Here is a 17,802-nt window from a genome sequence, read left to right as displayed (position 1 = left end):
CTTTTTTCAAAGCGTATTAAAACAACCGGAAACAGACAAACAAAAAAAACATAATTCAAGTCTTCTTAAACCCTGAGATCCCAAATTAATTTGAAAAGACATTTTGGATCTCGGGGCTTCTGGAGTCTTGGATTAAGCAGAGTGAGCTGTGTGGAGCCATTTTATGTTTTTTCTAAAGTTTTTTACATTTTAAAACAAGTCCCCATCTACTCCAGCTGTTTAGGAAGATGCTGCAACACTGTTTTGCCTTTAAGCTCCAGAAATGTTTTTGCAGACTAAAAAACTTAGCCTGACTTTCCATCAGCATGAGGCTGAGTAGATAGTGACTGAATTTTCACTTTTGGGTGAACTTATCCTTTAACCCACATGAAGAAAATGTTTTTAAAAAAACACTTTGCGCAGCGTAGAGGCTGTTGGACCAGGACTGTACAAAAGACATAAGGACTGTGAAAAGAGGCAGCAAAGAGGATTTCACAGCAACATTAAGGCTCGATTGAACGGAGGCCTCACACTGCCTGAATTCACCGCACATTCACTTTCAGATAAGAATCCAGCCGATTAGAAGGACTGAACAGTTAATGGCTAAATGCAATATCCGAATCAAAGGAGCTGCAGTTTTATTGATCAAGATAAAGTGTTTCACTACATACCATTTTAAATTAAGAACTGTCATGCTACAGCGCGGCCCCGGCCTATAAATCATACTCTCCAGATGTAAAGGAACGTGCTTGTTTGGCACGGCCCAACGAGGATCTCATCTTTATCACTTTCATATTTTTTTCAGTGAACATTACATAAAAAAAAAGTCCCTTTCCCGCTAGATCATGACTCATATTGTAATCGGAATATCTTTTAAAATAATCATTAATAATTGGGTTTTTTGCATATCATTCAGCCATACTGATAAAACGGAGATTTATTCACTAAAGTCCTGATTCAACTGGTTTCTTAGAACAACTCCTGAACTGAACCTGAGGCCAATTATACAATTTGAAAGACTTTCAGAGTTGAAAATTGTACAAATTGTCCTCATACACAATTAAGATTTATACAGAAACTGCAAAATGCAACTGTCAAACAAGAACAAATACAAATTCAAGTTGTATAATAGACTGTATGCTGCAAACATGATTTGTATTCAAGTTAATAAAAAAAAAGTATATAATTGACACCATCCAGGCATTACAAAGGTGTAGGCTGTTCCATTTCTATTAACTTTTCCACATGTTGGAGGTAGACTGCATGACAGGCACTTCAAACACCAGCTGTTTACATTGAAGCAGTTATATCACTGTAATACAAGAGTGCAAGAGCAAAGTCTCCTTAAAATCCCTCCCTCTCTCCCTATATTTACTGTACATTCATACATCTACATACATACACTGTGTATGCTGTGCACATACATGTTGTGGCACAGAAACACCAACATTTGGTAAAACAAAATAGTTGGCTTCACATCCCACTGGGCCAGTCTTCTCCATCTCCAGGTGGCTCCAGAGAAGTAAAAGCCCTCCACAAAAAGAAAGGTTTTCACATGTGTGTACATAAAGTTTTTTTCTGAGAGTCACCAAGAAGGGAAACAAACTCATTACCAGGACAAATCACTGGACCTTCTTATCTGCGATGAGCCCGTTCTGCGACGGGGCATCCAGTTTGAGACGCCTCTGACTGAAGTGGCGGATGAGGGCGCCGGGCAGCAGAGCCATGCAGGCGATGGCCAGCAGCTGCAGCAGCCGCTCCCAGGAGAACAGGTCATCCAGCGACGACACCTCGGACAGCATGACGCCTGTCTGGACACAGATGAAGTTGTACGGCAGGAGGCCTGTGGAAGAAGATCGACCACACAACTGTAGCTGTAGCATTATTGGAGGGTTAATTTTAAGAGGTGGGAGAAATGCTCTGGTAAAAAGGACAACACAATAAGTCATTTAAATCTGACGGCACATAATAAACACTGCTACAAAGAGGTGCTGCTTTACACTTTATCTTTTAGTGGTGACATGATGTATCAGGGGAACCCCAGGAAGGAAAACAGTATTGTATGTACTGTATGGAGCAGCTCTAATGGCTATCAATCAGGTGATCCATGTGTGCTTACCAATAAAGACGGAGCAGAAGAAGAAGGTGATGGGGATGTTGACAATCGGCGCTGACATGTTCAGGAACCAGTTGGGAGTCATGGGAAAGAATCTCAAGAAGAGCAGAAAGAAGAACAAACAGTCCTGGTTCTCCTCAACCTGGAGGCCAAAGGTGAGATGTTAAACGACATGTTACAATCTACCAAGGGACAGTAGATAAGAGTTTCTTTTTTGTACGTTGGTGGTTGTCAGTGTCCAGTTTTGGGGGTAACTTGTTACAAAGTAGTCCGTTGGAGTACTTGGATTACTTTTTGTTGTAACAAGTGCACGTTATGCACGTTATACATGAGCTGAACCTGACATCAAGATGGTCTCACTTTAAGAAGCATCTTTGCTATGGTTTTTCACACTGGTGGCTTACACATGTGGTGTGTCCACAGCATCTTTTTTCACTTCTTCCTGATGAGGAGAGAGCAGCAGCATGTGTCCACCTAGAGAAAAGGCACCCAGCATCTTTTTTCAGAGCACTCTGTCTGTTTTGTCCGGCTGCTCTGAGTGCTTCTAGTTGAAAATCTCTGAACTTTTCAGAAAGGTGCTGGTGTCATCACTGTAGCTCTCTTTCAGGCAGCCAATCATAGATTACATGAGACGGGACTTGTCACTTGGTCACCCTGGTAACCGAGAAAATGAGGGAAGAGCTTGTTCTGGCCTTGTCTGTCTATCCTGAGCTTTATCAGACAGAAGATGTCATAACAGAGACAGAAAAGCTCATTTGTAGAGCAGATCGGCCGGCATTGAATGTTGAGTGTTTTGTGCTTTTATCAACCTAAGCATTGTAAGCTTGTTGTTAGCCTTGCAGTCAGCCTTCTGTTACCAGAGCATTAGCTAATGCCAATCAAAAAGTGCAGCTTTTCCCCCCACCGGACAAGCTCTTCAACCGAGCGCTCCCACGTGCACTGCCAGAGCCTTTCAAGTAGGAAGAAACATTGTGTGGACACAGTTTTGGCACACTGTAAGCATCATGTGTAAGTAATGTGAGGACATTTAGACCTTGCAGTGCACTGTCAGCAGTGTGCAGATCCTTTTCTCACTATGTAAGAGATCTACACACATTGAAAAACAGTTCATTTCATACTAACAGTTTTAATATTTGTTGCAGTGAGTTGTGGACAGTGACACAAATTTACCTTCCTCTGTAACATTGAGACTTTATCAGGGAAGAGGTTAACGATGTAGCGTTTTCCAAAGGCCTTGGACAGGAGGTAGCACATGGTGGAGCCCACAGTGGTGAGCACACAGGCGAGCAGCAGTCCTTCGTATGGTCCAAATATAGCTCCTGCTAGAATGTTCTGCACAATGACAAGTGGAGAAGGCCCGGGTTACAAGACTTCATCAATGTGTGTGTAACGATACAGATCGAGTGTATCAACTCTGTGGTCTAACAGCGGTTTTAAGTGTCAGAAGTTGGGTGACAGTCACTTTAACCAGCGTGTGGTGTGTGGTTAAGGCCTCTTCTCTGCACTGCACACTCTGTTATGCAGATTTAACAAAGTTGGGAAGAAAACTGTCACAAAAGTCTACCAGGGCTGACACTCGAAGGAGAGTCTGACATGCCTTTGTTGTTTGAGCTGGCTGAGTGTATTTTTATCCGCTGCAGTGACACTTTAAAGAAAGACCAGAGCTGCACGCCACATGCAGGTCAAATGCAAGCCTAATTTCTTATTTATTTGTTATTTTGGGTAATTTAAAACCACGTGTCATATTTCTCTGTCAATCATTTAAAAAATGCCAGAGCAAAAGCTTACCCGCAAAGATAAAATAAATCGCTTTAATCATTTTTTAACACACGCAACAAAAGAAATGTCAACGTCCATTGTTTTTTTGTCACATCAGCACAGAGAACATGTGAAACTATTTTTACATTACCAGGAACGAGGATCCAGGAATGGCAAAGGACTGCTTGTAGAGATACGCACTACAGAAGAGCAGCAGGACATATCCAGTGTGCTCGGTCTTGTAGAACTGCAGGAGCTCAGCCAGTTCCCGCAGCTCGTCCAAGTCTGAAGGGAACTTCAACCTGCCAGAAGATACACGCTGAAGTTAGTCACATCATCCACTCTTCTTTCATGGAGAGACGAGGTTGGTAAACATGGACAAAAGATATAACTGCAATCAAAAGTATTTCAGTACTGACACAGTATATCTGCTAACAAATACACATCATATTACTTAGTCAGAAGTTTCCTAGCGTTCGACCAATATATCGGTCGACTGATATTATCAGCCGATATTGGTCAATGACAGATATTGGAATTGGTGTGCACATTGTCCAATATGCATCGATGTGAAAACAGTTTTTGAGATTATAATGCAGAAAGAAATGGAATAAACTCCCAGTGAAGTTTATTGTTTCAATCCACTATGTTATGATGTGATTTTTGATAATGCAGTTCATGTTTAAACTGCAAAATATCCTGCCTCTGTTGAGAGATCTCTGTTTTTTATTCCCGAGTATCGGTGTCGGCATCTGCCCAATAATCGAGTACCGGTCAGCTCTGTTGCCTACTGGAGATAAAACTAGTTAATTAGTTTATTAATCAATGAGTAGATTGAAGGAACATGAATGGTAGTTTATCCGTCTCCTCCACATGTCTTGGATATCTTATAAACCTAACAATAACCTAATCTTTTAATCGTGGAAGTATGGCAGATTAAGTGATAATGGAATAATTAGGTGTCATTCAACCTATAACATTTTTCTTGACCACTGAAACAATTGGTATTTACACAAATAAAATTAAGATTTATACAGTTTTGTTGACCACTGACATTTATCATGAGCAAAATGACAACGATGTAAAACATTTGGTTGTTTATCCTCATTTTAAAATCATTAGCACCTGACAACAACTTGGCAACCTGGATGTTTGGCTACTCATCATAACTTTTGCCTTACATTGTGATGGATTAACAGTCACTTTTTAGTAGTTTTATCATTTTAAGTAGCAAAAAGATTAATCCATTAACTCGTTACTGTATAACACAATTGTGTAACGTAGCTGATATGAAGAATTCATGTGGATATGTAGCTATATAACGAATGTACTTCATGTGGGTGAGATGGGAGCATGCTAGTATTAGCTAGCGTTAGTTGACAGTACCGTCACAGTACCATACAATGTAAATAGGCCACCTCTTTAAATATTGTAGGGAGAATTACAGACTTCATCTCATCGGGCTAAAGGCTGCTGTCAGTCACCTGCTGGGTTCCTCCGAGCTGTCAGCGGGCTGCTGCTGCTCGGTCTCCGCTGGATCCACATGTTGTCTGTCGGCAGCGTGATGAGGACGGAGTCGTGGTCCGGCAGGAAGGTACAGAGACAAGAAGTACAGGTAACAGCTGGCTGCAACAATAACACAGATCAGTCCGACAAGTGAGCGCATGTTCCTCACTTTGTTGGCCAGGACCCGGCTCTTCTTCCTCCTTACTGTCAGAGAGCGACGGAGAGAAACAATGGCCAACCGCTGGTTCGTCTTCTTCTTCTTCTGTGAGGCTCAACGGCTGCTGGTGTTCTGTCAGCGCTTCATGGGCGCCATCTTGTGGATTTATGTTAGCTAGCCTAGCTACGGTACTGGACTGGTCCCGGGTTCGGTCTAAATGTGTTTACAGTTTGACCACCAGATGCCACTGTGTTGGTCAAACTGCTCATCTCGATGAGAAAATATACATTTAACTTTATTTATTAAGAATTCATCTCTATTAACAAAAATATCTCAACATAAGTAACATGCGAGAAGCTAGTTAGCAGTTAGCCGAGCAACGTATTAAGATGGACGCAGACAAGGAACTTGCCTGAAGTTGCTTTTTAATGTATGTTAACTTACAAACACACAGAACAAGAAGATAATAATATACATAAATTGCAGCTAAAAGGAAGGAATTAGGTTTCATATAAATATATAACACGTATAATATTGACAAACAACATGCAATATCTGTAAAGAAGTAAAGTGTTTCTGTGAGTTGTAAATAAATACAAATAGTGCACAGGAGTCACATCTAAAGTCACCTACAGCTTTTTTGTTTGTTAGTTAGTTTGGTTGACATTATTGAAAAACATAACAGTTAATGAAGAGTTACACATACACATACAAAACAAATGTAAGCTGTAAATGTAAATAAAGCTACAGAAAGGACATTAAACAAGGAGAATACAAATGAGTATATGTACAAAACATAAAATAAGATGAGAATTAAATAGACAAAAATAAAGTAAGTTGACAATATAGATATCAATATAGACATCATTAGACAGAGGTTTCAGGGTAAAAGGTTTTGAAATTACTGATAATGTTTTACATTTTTTATGATTTAATTGTGAGTTTAGATCTCAACAAAAAAATGAAAATTGAGAAAGCAATCTGGAGAACTGCTTCCTAAAGAATTGAATTAAATTAAAACATTTGCACATAGTATGATGAAGTTGATCACATACTCAAGAGTGCTCACAATATTGGCTGATAGTGACATGTTACATTTATAAAGATAGGCCTATATTAATAGATATATGTACAATAAAAAACATAAAAAGACAGATTTTAGGTTATTTTTTGTTTTATTTGATTAGAAATGTCTCACAATATTGGCTGATAATGACATGTTACATTTATATAGATATATCAATAGATATAAATACATAATAGAAACATAAAGACAGTTTTAGGTGTTGATTAGCTCCCGGCCACGTGGGGGCGGTAACGCTCCGAGTGGTTACCGTCAGCCGCCAGCTGCGCACACAAACCCAGCGGACGAAGAAGAGCGTTTGGAGTATTCCTGGTTTCATGGAGTAAGAAGTGTGTTAAAGGTGATGAGGTCCTGCCAGCAGTGAGTGAAGTTACAAAGTTCAGTGTGCACACTGAACAAGAAGTGCGACAGCTCGTAGTGTTTGATCCACAGGCTCGATGGCTCAGCTCAGGCTTGTTTCGGGCTCCGTGGGCTTGATCACTCTCCAGAACCCGCCTGTAAACGCACTGAGGTGAGCGAGCTGATGTTGTTTTTACAACATGTGTAATCTTTGTTGGAAGACTTACTGTATGCAAGTTCATATGTTGGGAGCCTTTTACAGAAGCGCTAGAGGTGCAGTAGCTTTTTTGCAAACGTGCACATGAAAAGGTGCAAACAAGTTAACTTGAATGAGAATAACACGACTTGTCAGACAAAACAAAGTTATATATTTGTTGACAGAAGGTGGCGCCAGAGGGCAGGCTTTAGTTAAATCAATTTAAACAAGCACAGATATTCAAGTACTCTACTTTAGTTTAATTTTAAGTACTTACTTTTTCCATTATATACTACTTAATACTACTACTCCAATATATTTCAGAGTGAATTAGTGTACTTTTTACTCTACTACCTTTATCTGATAGCAGTTACTTATTAAGATTTTACATAACAAACCTGTAATGACCTTATGAACTGTGAGCAGTATGTAAAAAGTAGTTCTTCTTGAGCTGGTACAACTTAATGTTGCTGCTTACATGGAAATAAGTCTGTGATGATAATAATAATATTAGTTATAATACGTTTCATAATGCTGCTCCTGTGTTGCGTAATCAATACTTTTGATTAGAGCTGCAATGATCAGTTGACTATTCGATTAGTCGTGAGTTAATTGCCAACTATTTTGATGACCGATTAATCGTTTCAGTCGTTGAAGCAACGATGTCGAAACATTTGCTGGTTCCAGCTTCTTGAATGTGAGGATTTGCTGCTTAGATTTGTCATTTGCGATGGGAAATGAAGAGACTTTGGGGTTTGGACTGTTGGTTGAGCAAAAGAAGCGATTTGAAGACTTCTCCTGGATCTCATCATTTTTTAGGCTAAACAATGAATCGATTAATTGTGAAAATATCTGCAGATCGATAGATAATTAAAATAATCATTTGCTGCAGCAACACTTTTAAATTCATTTTGCTGACGATACTTCTTTACCTTCTACTGAAGTGAAATTTTAGCGCACTTTGACTCTTTATACTGTGGTATGGCACGTAAACAAATCCTGACCTGCTGGTCAACGCGCTGCTCTACTGGAGCAGTGAGGGACTAAATGCCTTGCTCAACGGCACCTCAGTGATGGTGAATGAGGGGCACTTTGCTCACAAAGATTTATCCTGTCCGTTTCGCTTTTTTAGGCCACTGCTGCCCCAATTTTACAGAAAAATATTGCATATATAATACATGTCGTATTCTAAATAATGCACATGTGGTGAATTTGAGATTACACCGTGCACATCTTCACAACCCTGCATTTGAGATGAATCAAGGATGGATCTGTAAAAAAATAAGCAGTGGGTAATGATATTTTAAGCTTGTTTATTTTGTGTAGCATATATTTGTCTCATATCTAAATGTTACTATTTAAATTGTGGAAAATGGCTGTAGCAGAATGATGTGTCCTGTCTCATAAGCCTAACTAGGAAAATTAAAAAGGCTAAACTTTAGCAAACCTGTAAATCCCTCACCATGTGTCATTTTTTAACACAGTGCGGCGGTGAGGCAGGGCATCGTTGACACAGTCCAGACAGCACTCAGTGACCCAAAGGTGAAGTCTGTGGTCATCTGTGGCCAGAATGGGGTTTTCTGTGGAGGTATGGACATGTTCTTTGCGTTTTCTATTTCCTTAACGTCACATTGTCAACACAACTTTGAAGTTGTGTTGACACTGTTCCCTCAATGACTTTTATAATTTACAATGAGTAATTAAAACGTCCTCACAAGCAATCAAAGAAATTAATTATACTCCAGGTAAAAATCTTGAATTGGATTTAGTAACTTTTTTTAATTAAATGCTTAAGGGCTTTTTCTTTCGACTACAACTGATTGAAAGCAACAAATTGGTTCAATTTGTGACGTGAACTCCAGCCTGAAAGCGACTATGGAGGCAGAACTACTGTTGTTTTTTACAAATTGGAATAAGATTTCCTGAAACTCATTAACACACATTTGCACTTGTTATAAAATAACATGAACTATTGAAGAATATTTATGAGTCTCCCGCTGTGTGTTTAATTACTACAAAGGCGATGTACAGAAGCATTTTTGTTGAACTAGATGAACATCATATAACAGCGTGTCGTGTGATAACATCATCAGTTTAATTTTTTATCACAGGGGCAGATATCAAGGAGTTTGGGACAAATATGACGGGGCCTCCTCTGATACCGATGATCCACGCCATCGAGGCTGCGAACAAGCCAATGGTGGCGGCCATAGAGGGAAGCGCTTTAGGCGGAGGCCTCGAGGTGGCGCTTGGCTGTCATTATCGAGTCGCACACTCTAAAGTTAGTTCATGTCTCTGATCTCTCTGTCTCTCTAAGGTCGAGCTGCATCAGTGTCAGACTGACAGGGTTGTCTTACATGTTAGTGTGACCTTTCAGTAGTAGTAGTTTGACCACCACATATTTTTGAGTTTTTTCACCCTTCTATATAATGTAACTACAGGCCAGAGAAAGGTGTCCTGCTGTGTTCAGCACCCTCCATTCATCAAACGTTATGCCTTTGTGTCCTTCCAGGCCAGACTGGGGCTTCCAGAGGTGACTCTGGGTCTTCTGCCAGCTGCAGCAGGAAGTCAACGTCTGCCAAGGCTCATCGGGGTCCCAGCTGCCTTGAACCTCATCACCACAGGTAGCAGAGGCAGGATAACCTTGCCCAACTATTACAAAGTTTATAAGTAATGATATTATAGTCTTTTAAGAAGGGATAGACCGATTATTGGGGATGATATTTAACCTTTTTATCCGATTGTCGGTGTCAGTGTCAGATTGCCGATAAAATTAACTAATTTAATATGTGCTACTTTGGCTCTGATGCAACATCCTCTCCACGCTGTCCTGCCCATACCTCATCTGATTGGTTACCTATAAATTGTACTTTGGTTAATTTCATCAATGGTTGTTCGAAAAAATGTAAATTTTTACTGCAAATGAATATCGTTTCCAAATATCTGTAATCTCCTTGATATTATTCTGTTAATCTGTATCGTATCGGCTTTAAAGAAAAGCCATTATCTGTCGACCCCTGCTTTTCAAGTACCAAACCAGATATAGGGAAGTAGCAATAAGTATGAAGAAGTCGCCATACATAATGGTCTGTTGTCCTTACAGGGTCCTGTTTAGAGCTGCATCAGTAGAGGAAGATCTTCCTTGAAGTCATCAATATTTTTCACCATTTTCTGACATTTTATTGAACAAACAATTGAAAGATTAATCGACGATGAAAATAATAATGCTGTTTGTGTTCACATTTTGTTGTATTAAAGCACAATAATCAGATGTCCCTACACTTTATAGCCATGAAAACCAATTATTCAGATTAGCCTGACATTGCATATAACCCCTCTACAGAAGAGAGCAGCTACTGTTACCTAAAGATTGGTAGTTCACTCTGATGGCCAGCAGAGGACAGCATGTGTTTAGTTTGATCATGCGCACTGCCGTAGGAGCCTTCTCTGTGATTCACTGCTCTGTTTAGATTGTCTAAATAAAATTTTAAAAATTCAGATAAGCTGTAATTATTCATTTCCATTTTTGTGGCAGTTTGTCTAGACATCGGAATCAAACACAAGGTTTTGCAGTGATGCTATCACCTGAACAGCTCGTTGTTCCTCATCTAATAATTATAAAACGTCTGATGCCACCCATATTGACCTTTTACGCCCTTCATGTCTCCCACAGGCCGCCATGTGACTGCTGCCGAGGCGCTTCAACTTGGAATAGTGGATCAGGTTACTGATCACAACACTGTGGACGCAGCTGTGAAGTTTGCCCTGAGTGTTGCAGGTGAGACACAAAAGAAAAAACGGATGGCACACACGGTGTCAGCTGGTATAAAATCAACTCGCTCTTCGCAGGTTTAAAAATTTACTCGGTTGAAGGAAGAGAGATTCCTCCCAGAGCAGTTATTTTGGGCAAGTCCGACTTAGAGACGTGTCGGCGTGCAGGTTGTGGAAGTCAAAGGCAGCAGAACACACAGCAGGCAGATCCTCCACTGCCGAAGCCATAAATGTTTCATGGCTCTGTCAGATGTGCTCTGATGTCTTCACTGCTTTTGCTGTATTATTCAGAAGGGCGAAAAGGGACAAACTTTCCTAGAATATTAATAATGGGCCCTCGCCAGTCATTTAGGAGGATGAGGATTTCCCCGTGCATGTGGATCAGACTCATTTACTCACTGAAAGGATGGTGAAAGTGTGCCAGGTCCCTGCTGTTTCCAAGGAATGATTTCTCTGTCTGTTGAAAGGGTAAACCCCCCTCAGCTTTGCTACTGTACATAATGACGATGCTGACAGATGACAGTAGGCTCAATTGGAAACATTAAGATTATTGATCATGCATTTCTCTGACATGCTTTAATTTTTCCACTGCTGCTCTTATGAAGAGGATTCTTCTTCTTGTGCATTTTACTTCTATTTTAAAGAAATACTTCAATATTTGAGAATTACATTTGCTTCTTGTTGGGCGTTAGATGAGAAGATCGATACCACTGTCATGCTAAAATGTACACATACCACTTGCAGTTGATTAGCTTAGCATTGGCATACAGACCTTGAGAAACAGCTAGCCTGGCTCTGCCCAGCACTTAAAAAAAATCCCCAAAATCTGCCTACTAGCTCCTCTAAAGCTAACTGATTAATTACATCATATCCTGTTTGTTTAATCTGTACAAAAACCCAAGTGTAAAAACAGCGAGCTGAAGTTTTGCCAGGATGTTATTTGTAGGACAGACAGAGCCAGGCTAGCTGTTTCCCCCTACTGCCAATCTTTATGCTAAGCTAAGCTAGCCATTGCCTGGCTTTAGCTCCATATTAAAAGGGGCTCTATGTAACAATTTGTAGCATTGTATATGTATTAATCACTTATTGATTGGCCAAATGTGAGCGGATTATAACCTCCCCTGTCTCTCTCGGTTGCCTATACGAACCTGTGGACAATCTGTTTAAGTTGTTTAATGCTGCTGAACTGTGGAACTACTGAGCAACAGTAGCTAACGTTAGCTTAGAAATGATATCTGATAACGTAAACGACCGGTTTCCAGCACAGCACAGAAGTTTCACAAAAGCAGCTTTAACATACAGACATGAGAGTGGTATCAAACTTCTCATCAAACTCTGCAACAAAGAGATAAGTACATTTACCAAAATGTAAAACTATTCCTTTAAGCTTTAAAGACTTTTTTTTTAGCCCCTCTGGCATCGTAAACTAAAACACACACCACCCACTCTGCTGTGTGTTTTCGTACACGAGGGGAAGGTGCCTCGTCTGAGCAGAGCTCTGGTTGTAAAAGAGCCTTTGATTCTTTTGCATGAAATGTACTTGTGAGGATGTTTTCATGACTGTAGTGTGGGTAGCAGGTTACTTGCTACAGAGATGTGATCTTCAACTGAATGTCGTGAGCTTACTTGGCAAAAACAGCTCATTTCTAAGACATTAAAGTTGCTGTGAAACATGTTAGCTGGCCTAATATTGCACCTTTAGAAAACAATCTCGGCACATCTGTGCAAAATGTCAACGGTAAGTCTCCGGGACTGCATGTGAAACAACCTTTTATCATCAAAAAGATGATTGCAGTGTTATGCTTTTTACTAATGCTTTTTTTTTTTCCCACACAACACTGCCAAGATGACTGCGAGTGGGTGAGAAAGTGAGTGTTGTTCGTAAAGCCGAGGCTTAGAGTGAGTCAGACGGAGGAGCCAACAGCATACAAGATGGGAGATTTGAGGAGATGGGACTGAAATCTGCGGAGATTTCAACGGATACTCCAGCCTTGAGTTGATTAGCAGGGGCGTTAAACGGAGACGCTGAATATGTGTCTAAATTTACAAAGCGAGCGTGAATGTTGTGTGACATTGAGACGCACGGCTGGTGAGTCAACCGGCAGAGAATAGATGGAGTCTGTCACACGCATAGATGCAAACAGAAAACACCAAACAGGCGTAAAGCTGGCACATGGGTGTGTACTGTATTCGGGAAAAAAGCAGTTTAAACTGATGTGGGCTCATGCACACACACACACACACACACACACAGATTCAAGGCTCTGCTGGTGACGAGATTAACTTTTTTTTTTTTTTTTACCCCAGTAGTTGCAACATCTGCCCGCTACATCTGTCAGGACGACCGGGCTTTCCACACGCCGCACAACAAATCCATCGACGCAGCTCAACCATTTACAGATTAACCGCTGCAATAATGCCCTCCCAAAGTACACTGGAATCACATTGCACTGTCACACTGCATCTCATTGACATTTCAGTGTGGGCAGAATGTACATTTAACGCACCTGACACCAGTAGTTCTTCCTCTGTGGTATATTAATGCAGACTTAATTGCATTAGATGAAATTGTTAGTCATCGGACTAAGTGGAGATAACCCATCAGATGCGGCTGCTGTCCCTTTAAGCTTTGCCATGATGACCCAGTTTCTGGCCCAGACCCACGACTGAGTGTAATTTAGCAGAGCTGTGAAGGATTCTGACTACTGTCTCGTGTAATCATGTCAGCGGAGACACGAATGAGAATTAAGATTTTTCTTTTAACAAGGTTGTACAGTGGCCTTCTCCTTCTACAGTCTCACTGTTCCCAGCTTTCACTCCCCACAGACACGTCGTAGCAAAGTTTTGAGGCTCTAATATTAAATCTTCACATGTAGTTACACCTGGAAAATTGCTCTGGTATTGTGCTCGCAGGCTCGAGAATCACAAAAATTCAATTTTCTCCCCCCTTTGCTCTCGGAGTTGGAAATTTACCAACTTATTTTGCCCAGAACCAAATTGTTGCTTCTTTCATTTCATTTTCAGATCGGTGTTATTCAAGGTGAACTGTAACAATGCACCGGCAGAGTCCCTCCAATTATCTTGGAAATGGTCTGTCAAATCACTCCGCTCTTAGAAGCTTCTGGGGTATCAAGTAATCGAGTGGCCAATTACACTCAGACTGAGTGCTGGCTGAAAAATTGGAGAAAGTGGGAAAAGAAAGTGGTGCTAATAGAAACTAGGAAGCACTTTCAGCTTAGAAAATAAACGCTTCCAGGCAGAAATCTCACTGCAGAGTTAATCTTCTGATTTATCTTTAACTTTTAACCGGAAGCAAAGAGTCATTTTTCTTCTGTGTTTTTCTTTTTGTTTCAGGTCAGTCAATGGATGCCCGTCGTATCAGCACTTTCCCGTGCCCGCGCCCGGCTGAACTGGACGCTCTGTTCGAGGCTGCGATGCGGAAGGTGCGTCAGAGCGCCCGTGGAGCTATAGCACCAGTTGCATGTGTCCAGGCGGTGAGGGCGGCTGCCACCCTGCCTTACGCTGAAGGGCTGGAGCGGGAGAGAGAGCTGATGGCCACTCTCTTCACCTCAGGCCAGGCCCGGGCGCTGCAGTACTGTTTCTTTGCGCAGAGAGCCGTCGGCAGGTGGAGCACGCCCAGTGGAGCCCGCTGGGACACGAGCAAGCCCTTGTCTGTGCGTAAGGTAGCTGTCATTGGTAAGAGCTTCGGGCTTTTAGTCCCTCTTTGTCTGTGTTTTCATTAGGCACAAACACATTGACTCCTAATTCACATTGCCTGTGGATACTAAGCCCTCGTTTACAGTTCAGCTGAGTGTAAATGGATGAACTCTCTCCTCCCTGCAGGGAGGATTGGATGTATGAAAGTCTGGATTTGTGACGCTCAGCAGCTTGTGCATTAAAACTGCGAGCTTTGGAGAAACTTTTAGCTTCCAGGCTAAAACTATTTACAGTTTGTAGTGCACAGAAAGTAATTTATGCTTCTTTTCTTTTGTCCTCTCAGGTCTCGGCACCATGGGGAGAGGCATAGCAGTGGCCCTGGCTCAGACGGGGTTGTCTGTGGTTGCCGTAGAGACCCAGGAGAAGCAGATGATGGAGGCAAAGCAGGTGGTATCCGGCATGTTGGAGCGAGGGGCTAAGAGACGTGGCGTGGCTCCTGTGTTTGATAGGATCAGTTACAGCGGGAACATCCGGGCTGTGGCAGACGTCGACCTGGTCATCGAAGCTGTTTTTGAGGACATGGCCCTGAAGGAGAAAGTCTTCCAGCAGCTGTCTGCCGTCTGTAAACCAGGCGCTCTCCTGTGCACCAACACCTCTGCGCTCGATGTGGACCACCTGGCCTCTCAAACCCCCAACCCGGAGCTGGTGGTCGGGATGCACTTCTTCGCCCCCGCCCATGTCATGAAGCTGCTGGAGGTGGTGTACGGGCGGTGCTCCTCTCCTCAGGCCGTGGCCACCGCCATGCAGCTGGGGAAGAAAATGGGCAAGGTGAGCGTGGCTGTCGGGAACTGCCGCGGCTTTGTTGGGAACCGCATGCTGAAGCCGTACATTGACCAAGCTTTCTACCTGTTGGAGGAGGGAGCTACGCCCGAGCTGGTAGATGGAGCGCTGGAGGAGTTTGGTTTCAGCATGGGTGTGTTCAGGATGTCCGACCTCTCTGGGCTTGATGTGGGCTGGGGAGTCAGGAAGGGAGACGGGCTGGTGGATCCCGGCTCGGCATCAGGGCCATCAGCTAGAGTCCGACAAGGTCGCAGGTACAGCCCACTGGGAGACCTGCTGTGTGAGCAGGGACGGTTTGGCCAGAAAACAGGCCGGGGATGGTACCAGTATGAGAAACCTGGCGGTCGGGTTGCCAGGTCTGATCCGTGGCTGCACAGCTTTCTTGAGGGATACCGAGCCCGGCACGGCCTGGTGGCCCGACGCATAGACCACCAGGAGGTGCTGGAGCGCTGCCTCTACCCCCTGATCAACGAGGGCTTCCACATCCTGGAGGACGGAATAGCTGCAGGACCCGAAGACATCGATATCATCTATGTGTTTGGCTACGGCTGGCCCAGGCACCGTGGAGGTCCCATGTTCTACGCTGGCATGGTGGGGCTGGCGAAGGTCCTGGAGAGGCTGGAGCACTACCACCAGGTTCACCCTGACGTGCCCCACCTGCAGCCCTGCAGCCTCCTCAGGAGGCTGGTGGCCAGCGGCAGCCCACCCATCCACAAGTGGAGAGAAGTCATCAAGAAACTCCGCAGCCAGCTTTAAATCTCAAACAGTGCAGCTTTAATCTCTTTCTTTACTTCAATAATGAGGATCTTACACTGTGATTAACAGCCAATGAACTGCACTTATACTGCGCTTTATTATAATACTGATCTTTTATACAAACTGTGATTGTGGATAATATTATAAGAGCCTGATGTCCTTTCTGTGATCATAACATATCTGACTAGCCGACTGTGAGTTGCCAGTTTATGAGGTACATCTGTACCTGTATTGATTTCATTATTGCTTCTAATATTTTGTCTAGGGCTGCAACTAATCATTTCATTGTCTATTGATCTATTGTGTATTTTTTCAATAAATCAATTAATTGTTTGGTCTGTAAAATGTCATAAAATAGTGAAAATTGTCATCCTGTGTTTCCCAAAGCCCAACATGACGTCCTTAAATGTCTCGTTTTGTTCACAACCCAAAGATATTCTGTTTACTGTCACGGAGGAGTAAAGAAACCAGACAAAAATCACAATAACATTGTGTCAAGCACAACACTCTATACAACAATTGAATGTATTCAAGGCCTTTTTTTTTTTTTTTTACTTTATTGACATCATGAAAAAGTCACTTGAGATTCACTTGTCATATGGATGAAATAACACTGCACAGGGATAGCGCGCACATACAGTTACCAAAATTTATACCTGCAAAGACTGTACATAAAAAAATTAAGTAAAGAAAAGATGAAAACTAAAAAGAAGGTACAACAATCCTAACCTTGACATCTATCTCCTTTTAAATTCAGGCTCTTTTAGTTGTAGCTGGGTGGTCATTTGTTCCATCATGTAAACACAGCTGACTTTCATTGAGTTAAAATTACTTTTTCTTGCAATCATCAACAGAATATACAGTATATAACACTGTTCTGTGGTAAACGGGTGGTCAGTTCCAGGTGGATGTCAAGGGTTTTATTTTGAAAGGTGCACTAGGTAGTTTCAAACTTTTTATTTACAATATTAATGAGGTAATAATACACACTCAGACATAGTTATATGATATATTTCTATGTAAACGAGCCGGAATAAGGTCCCCAAAACATTGTTGAAAGCTAATAAGGTCGTTACTTAGAAGGGTCCTTCAGATATAAACGCAGTAAATCAGTTTTAAATTGTGTTGTTTATTCAGTCAGTGAAGATTTTTCTCTTCTCTTAAAATGTCTCATAACTACATAATGCACCTTTAATGACTCAGGTTGTACAGATGTATCTAATAAACTGGTGATTCAGTGCTTTGTAGAATTATACTTGGCTGCAAAATACATGATTTTACTGTTTGTTTTTAAAAACTATATCAAGCTTGTTTGGCTTTTGATTAATCATGTGTGTGACATTTCTCTACTGTATATACAATTTATAATGATCTAATCCACATCTGTCATCTGCTGCCTCAATAAAGACCTGTCATACACTCACGTATTGATCCATTGAAGTATTATTGGCTCATTATTCTGATATATTCAGGCGTTTTATTTGGATCTGTTTCATCAGACTTCTCCAAACAACAATGAAAACTGCTCTCCGTGTGGTTTGCGTCGTGTTTCTGCTGACCCAGCGTGGTGGTGACAGGAGAGAGAGAGAGGGAGCTAAACTGCTTTTATATAAATCAATCTCTCGCTCTCTACAGAGATCTCA

The 17,802-nt window shown here is 41.8% G+C and overlaps 2 protein-coding genes across 3 annotated transcripts; one reads left to right on the top strand and one right to left on the bottom strand.

Annotated features, from left to right (window-relative positions):
* Positions 1-1,090: 1,090 nt before the first annotated feature.
* On the bottom strand, positions 1,091-5,819 carry tmem41aa (transmembrane protein 41aa). The gene is made up of 5 exons (XM_084361933.1): positions 5,338-5,819; positions 4,005-4,155; positions 3,266-3,427; positions 2,099-2,237; positions 1,091-1,822 (listed from the first exon to the last, which is right to left on the bottom strand). Exons 1-5 carry the CDS (start codon positions 5,517-5,519, stop codon positions 1,602-1,604), a joined length of 855 nt encoding a protein of 284 aa, XP_084218059.1. The 5' UTR covers positions 5,520-5,819; the 3' UTR covers positions 1,091-1,601.
* ehhadh (enoyl-CoA, hydratase/3-hydroxyacyl CoA dehydrogenase) lies at positions 5,379-17,582 on the top strand. 2 transcript variants are annotated; one of them, XM_084361932.1, is made up of 7 exons: positions 5,379-5,468; positions 8,620-8,723; positions 9,247-9,416; positions 9,648-9,759; positions 10,809-10,913; positions 14,261-14,602; positions 14,907-17,582. In XM_084361932.1, exons 3-7 carry the CDS (start codon positions 9,276-9,278, stop codon positions 16,157-16,159), a joined length of 1,953 nt encoding a protein of 650 aa, XP_084218058.1. In that variant the 5' UTR covers positions 5,379-5,468; positions 8,620-8,723; positions 9,247-9,275; the 3' UTR covers positions 16,160-17,582. The 2 variants fall into 2 exon arrangements, with proteins under 2 accessions (XP_084218058.1, XP_084218057.1); XM_084361931.1 differs by lacking the exon at positions 5,379-5,468 and adding an exon at positions 6,811-7,111.
* Positions 17,583-17,802: the final 220 nt, after the last annotated feature.

This window comes from Pagrus pagrus (assembly GCF_965226575.1).
Source record: "Pagrus pagrus genome assembly, chromosome: 9".
Classification (NCBI taxonomy): Eukaryota; Metazoa; Chordata; class Actinopteri; order Spariformes; family Sparidae; genus Pagrus; species Pagrus pagrus.
This window is presented reverse-complemented; position numbering and strand designations above follow the sequence as displayed.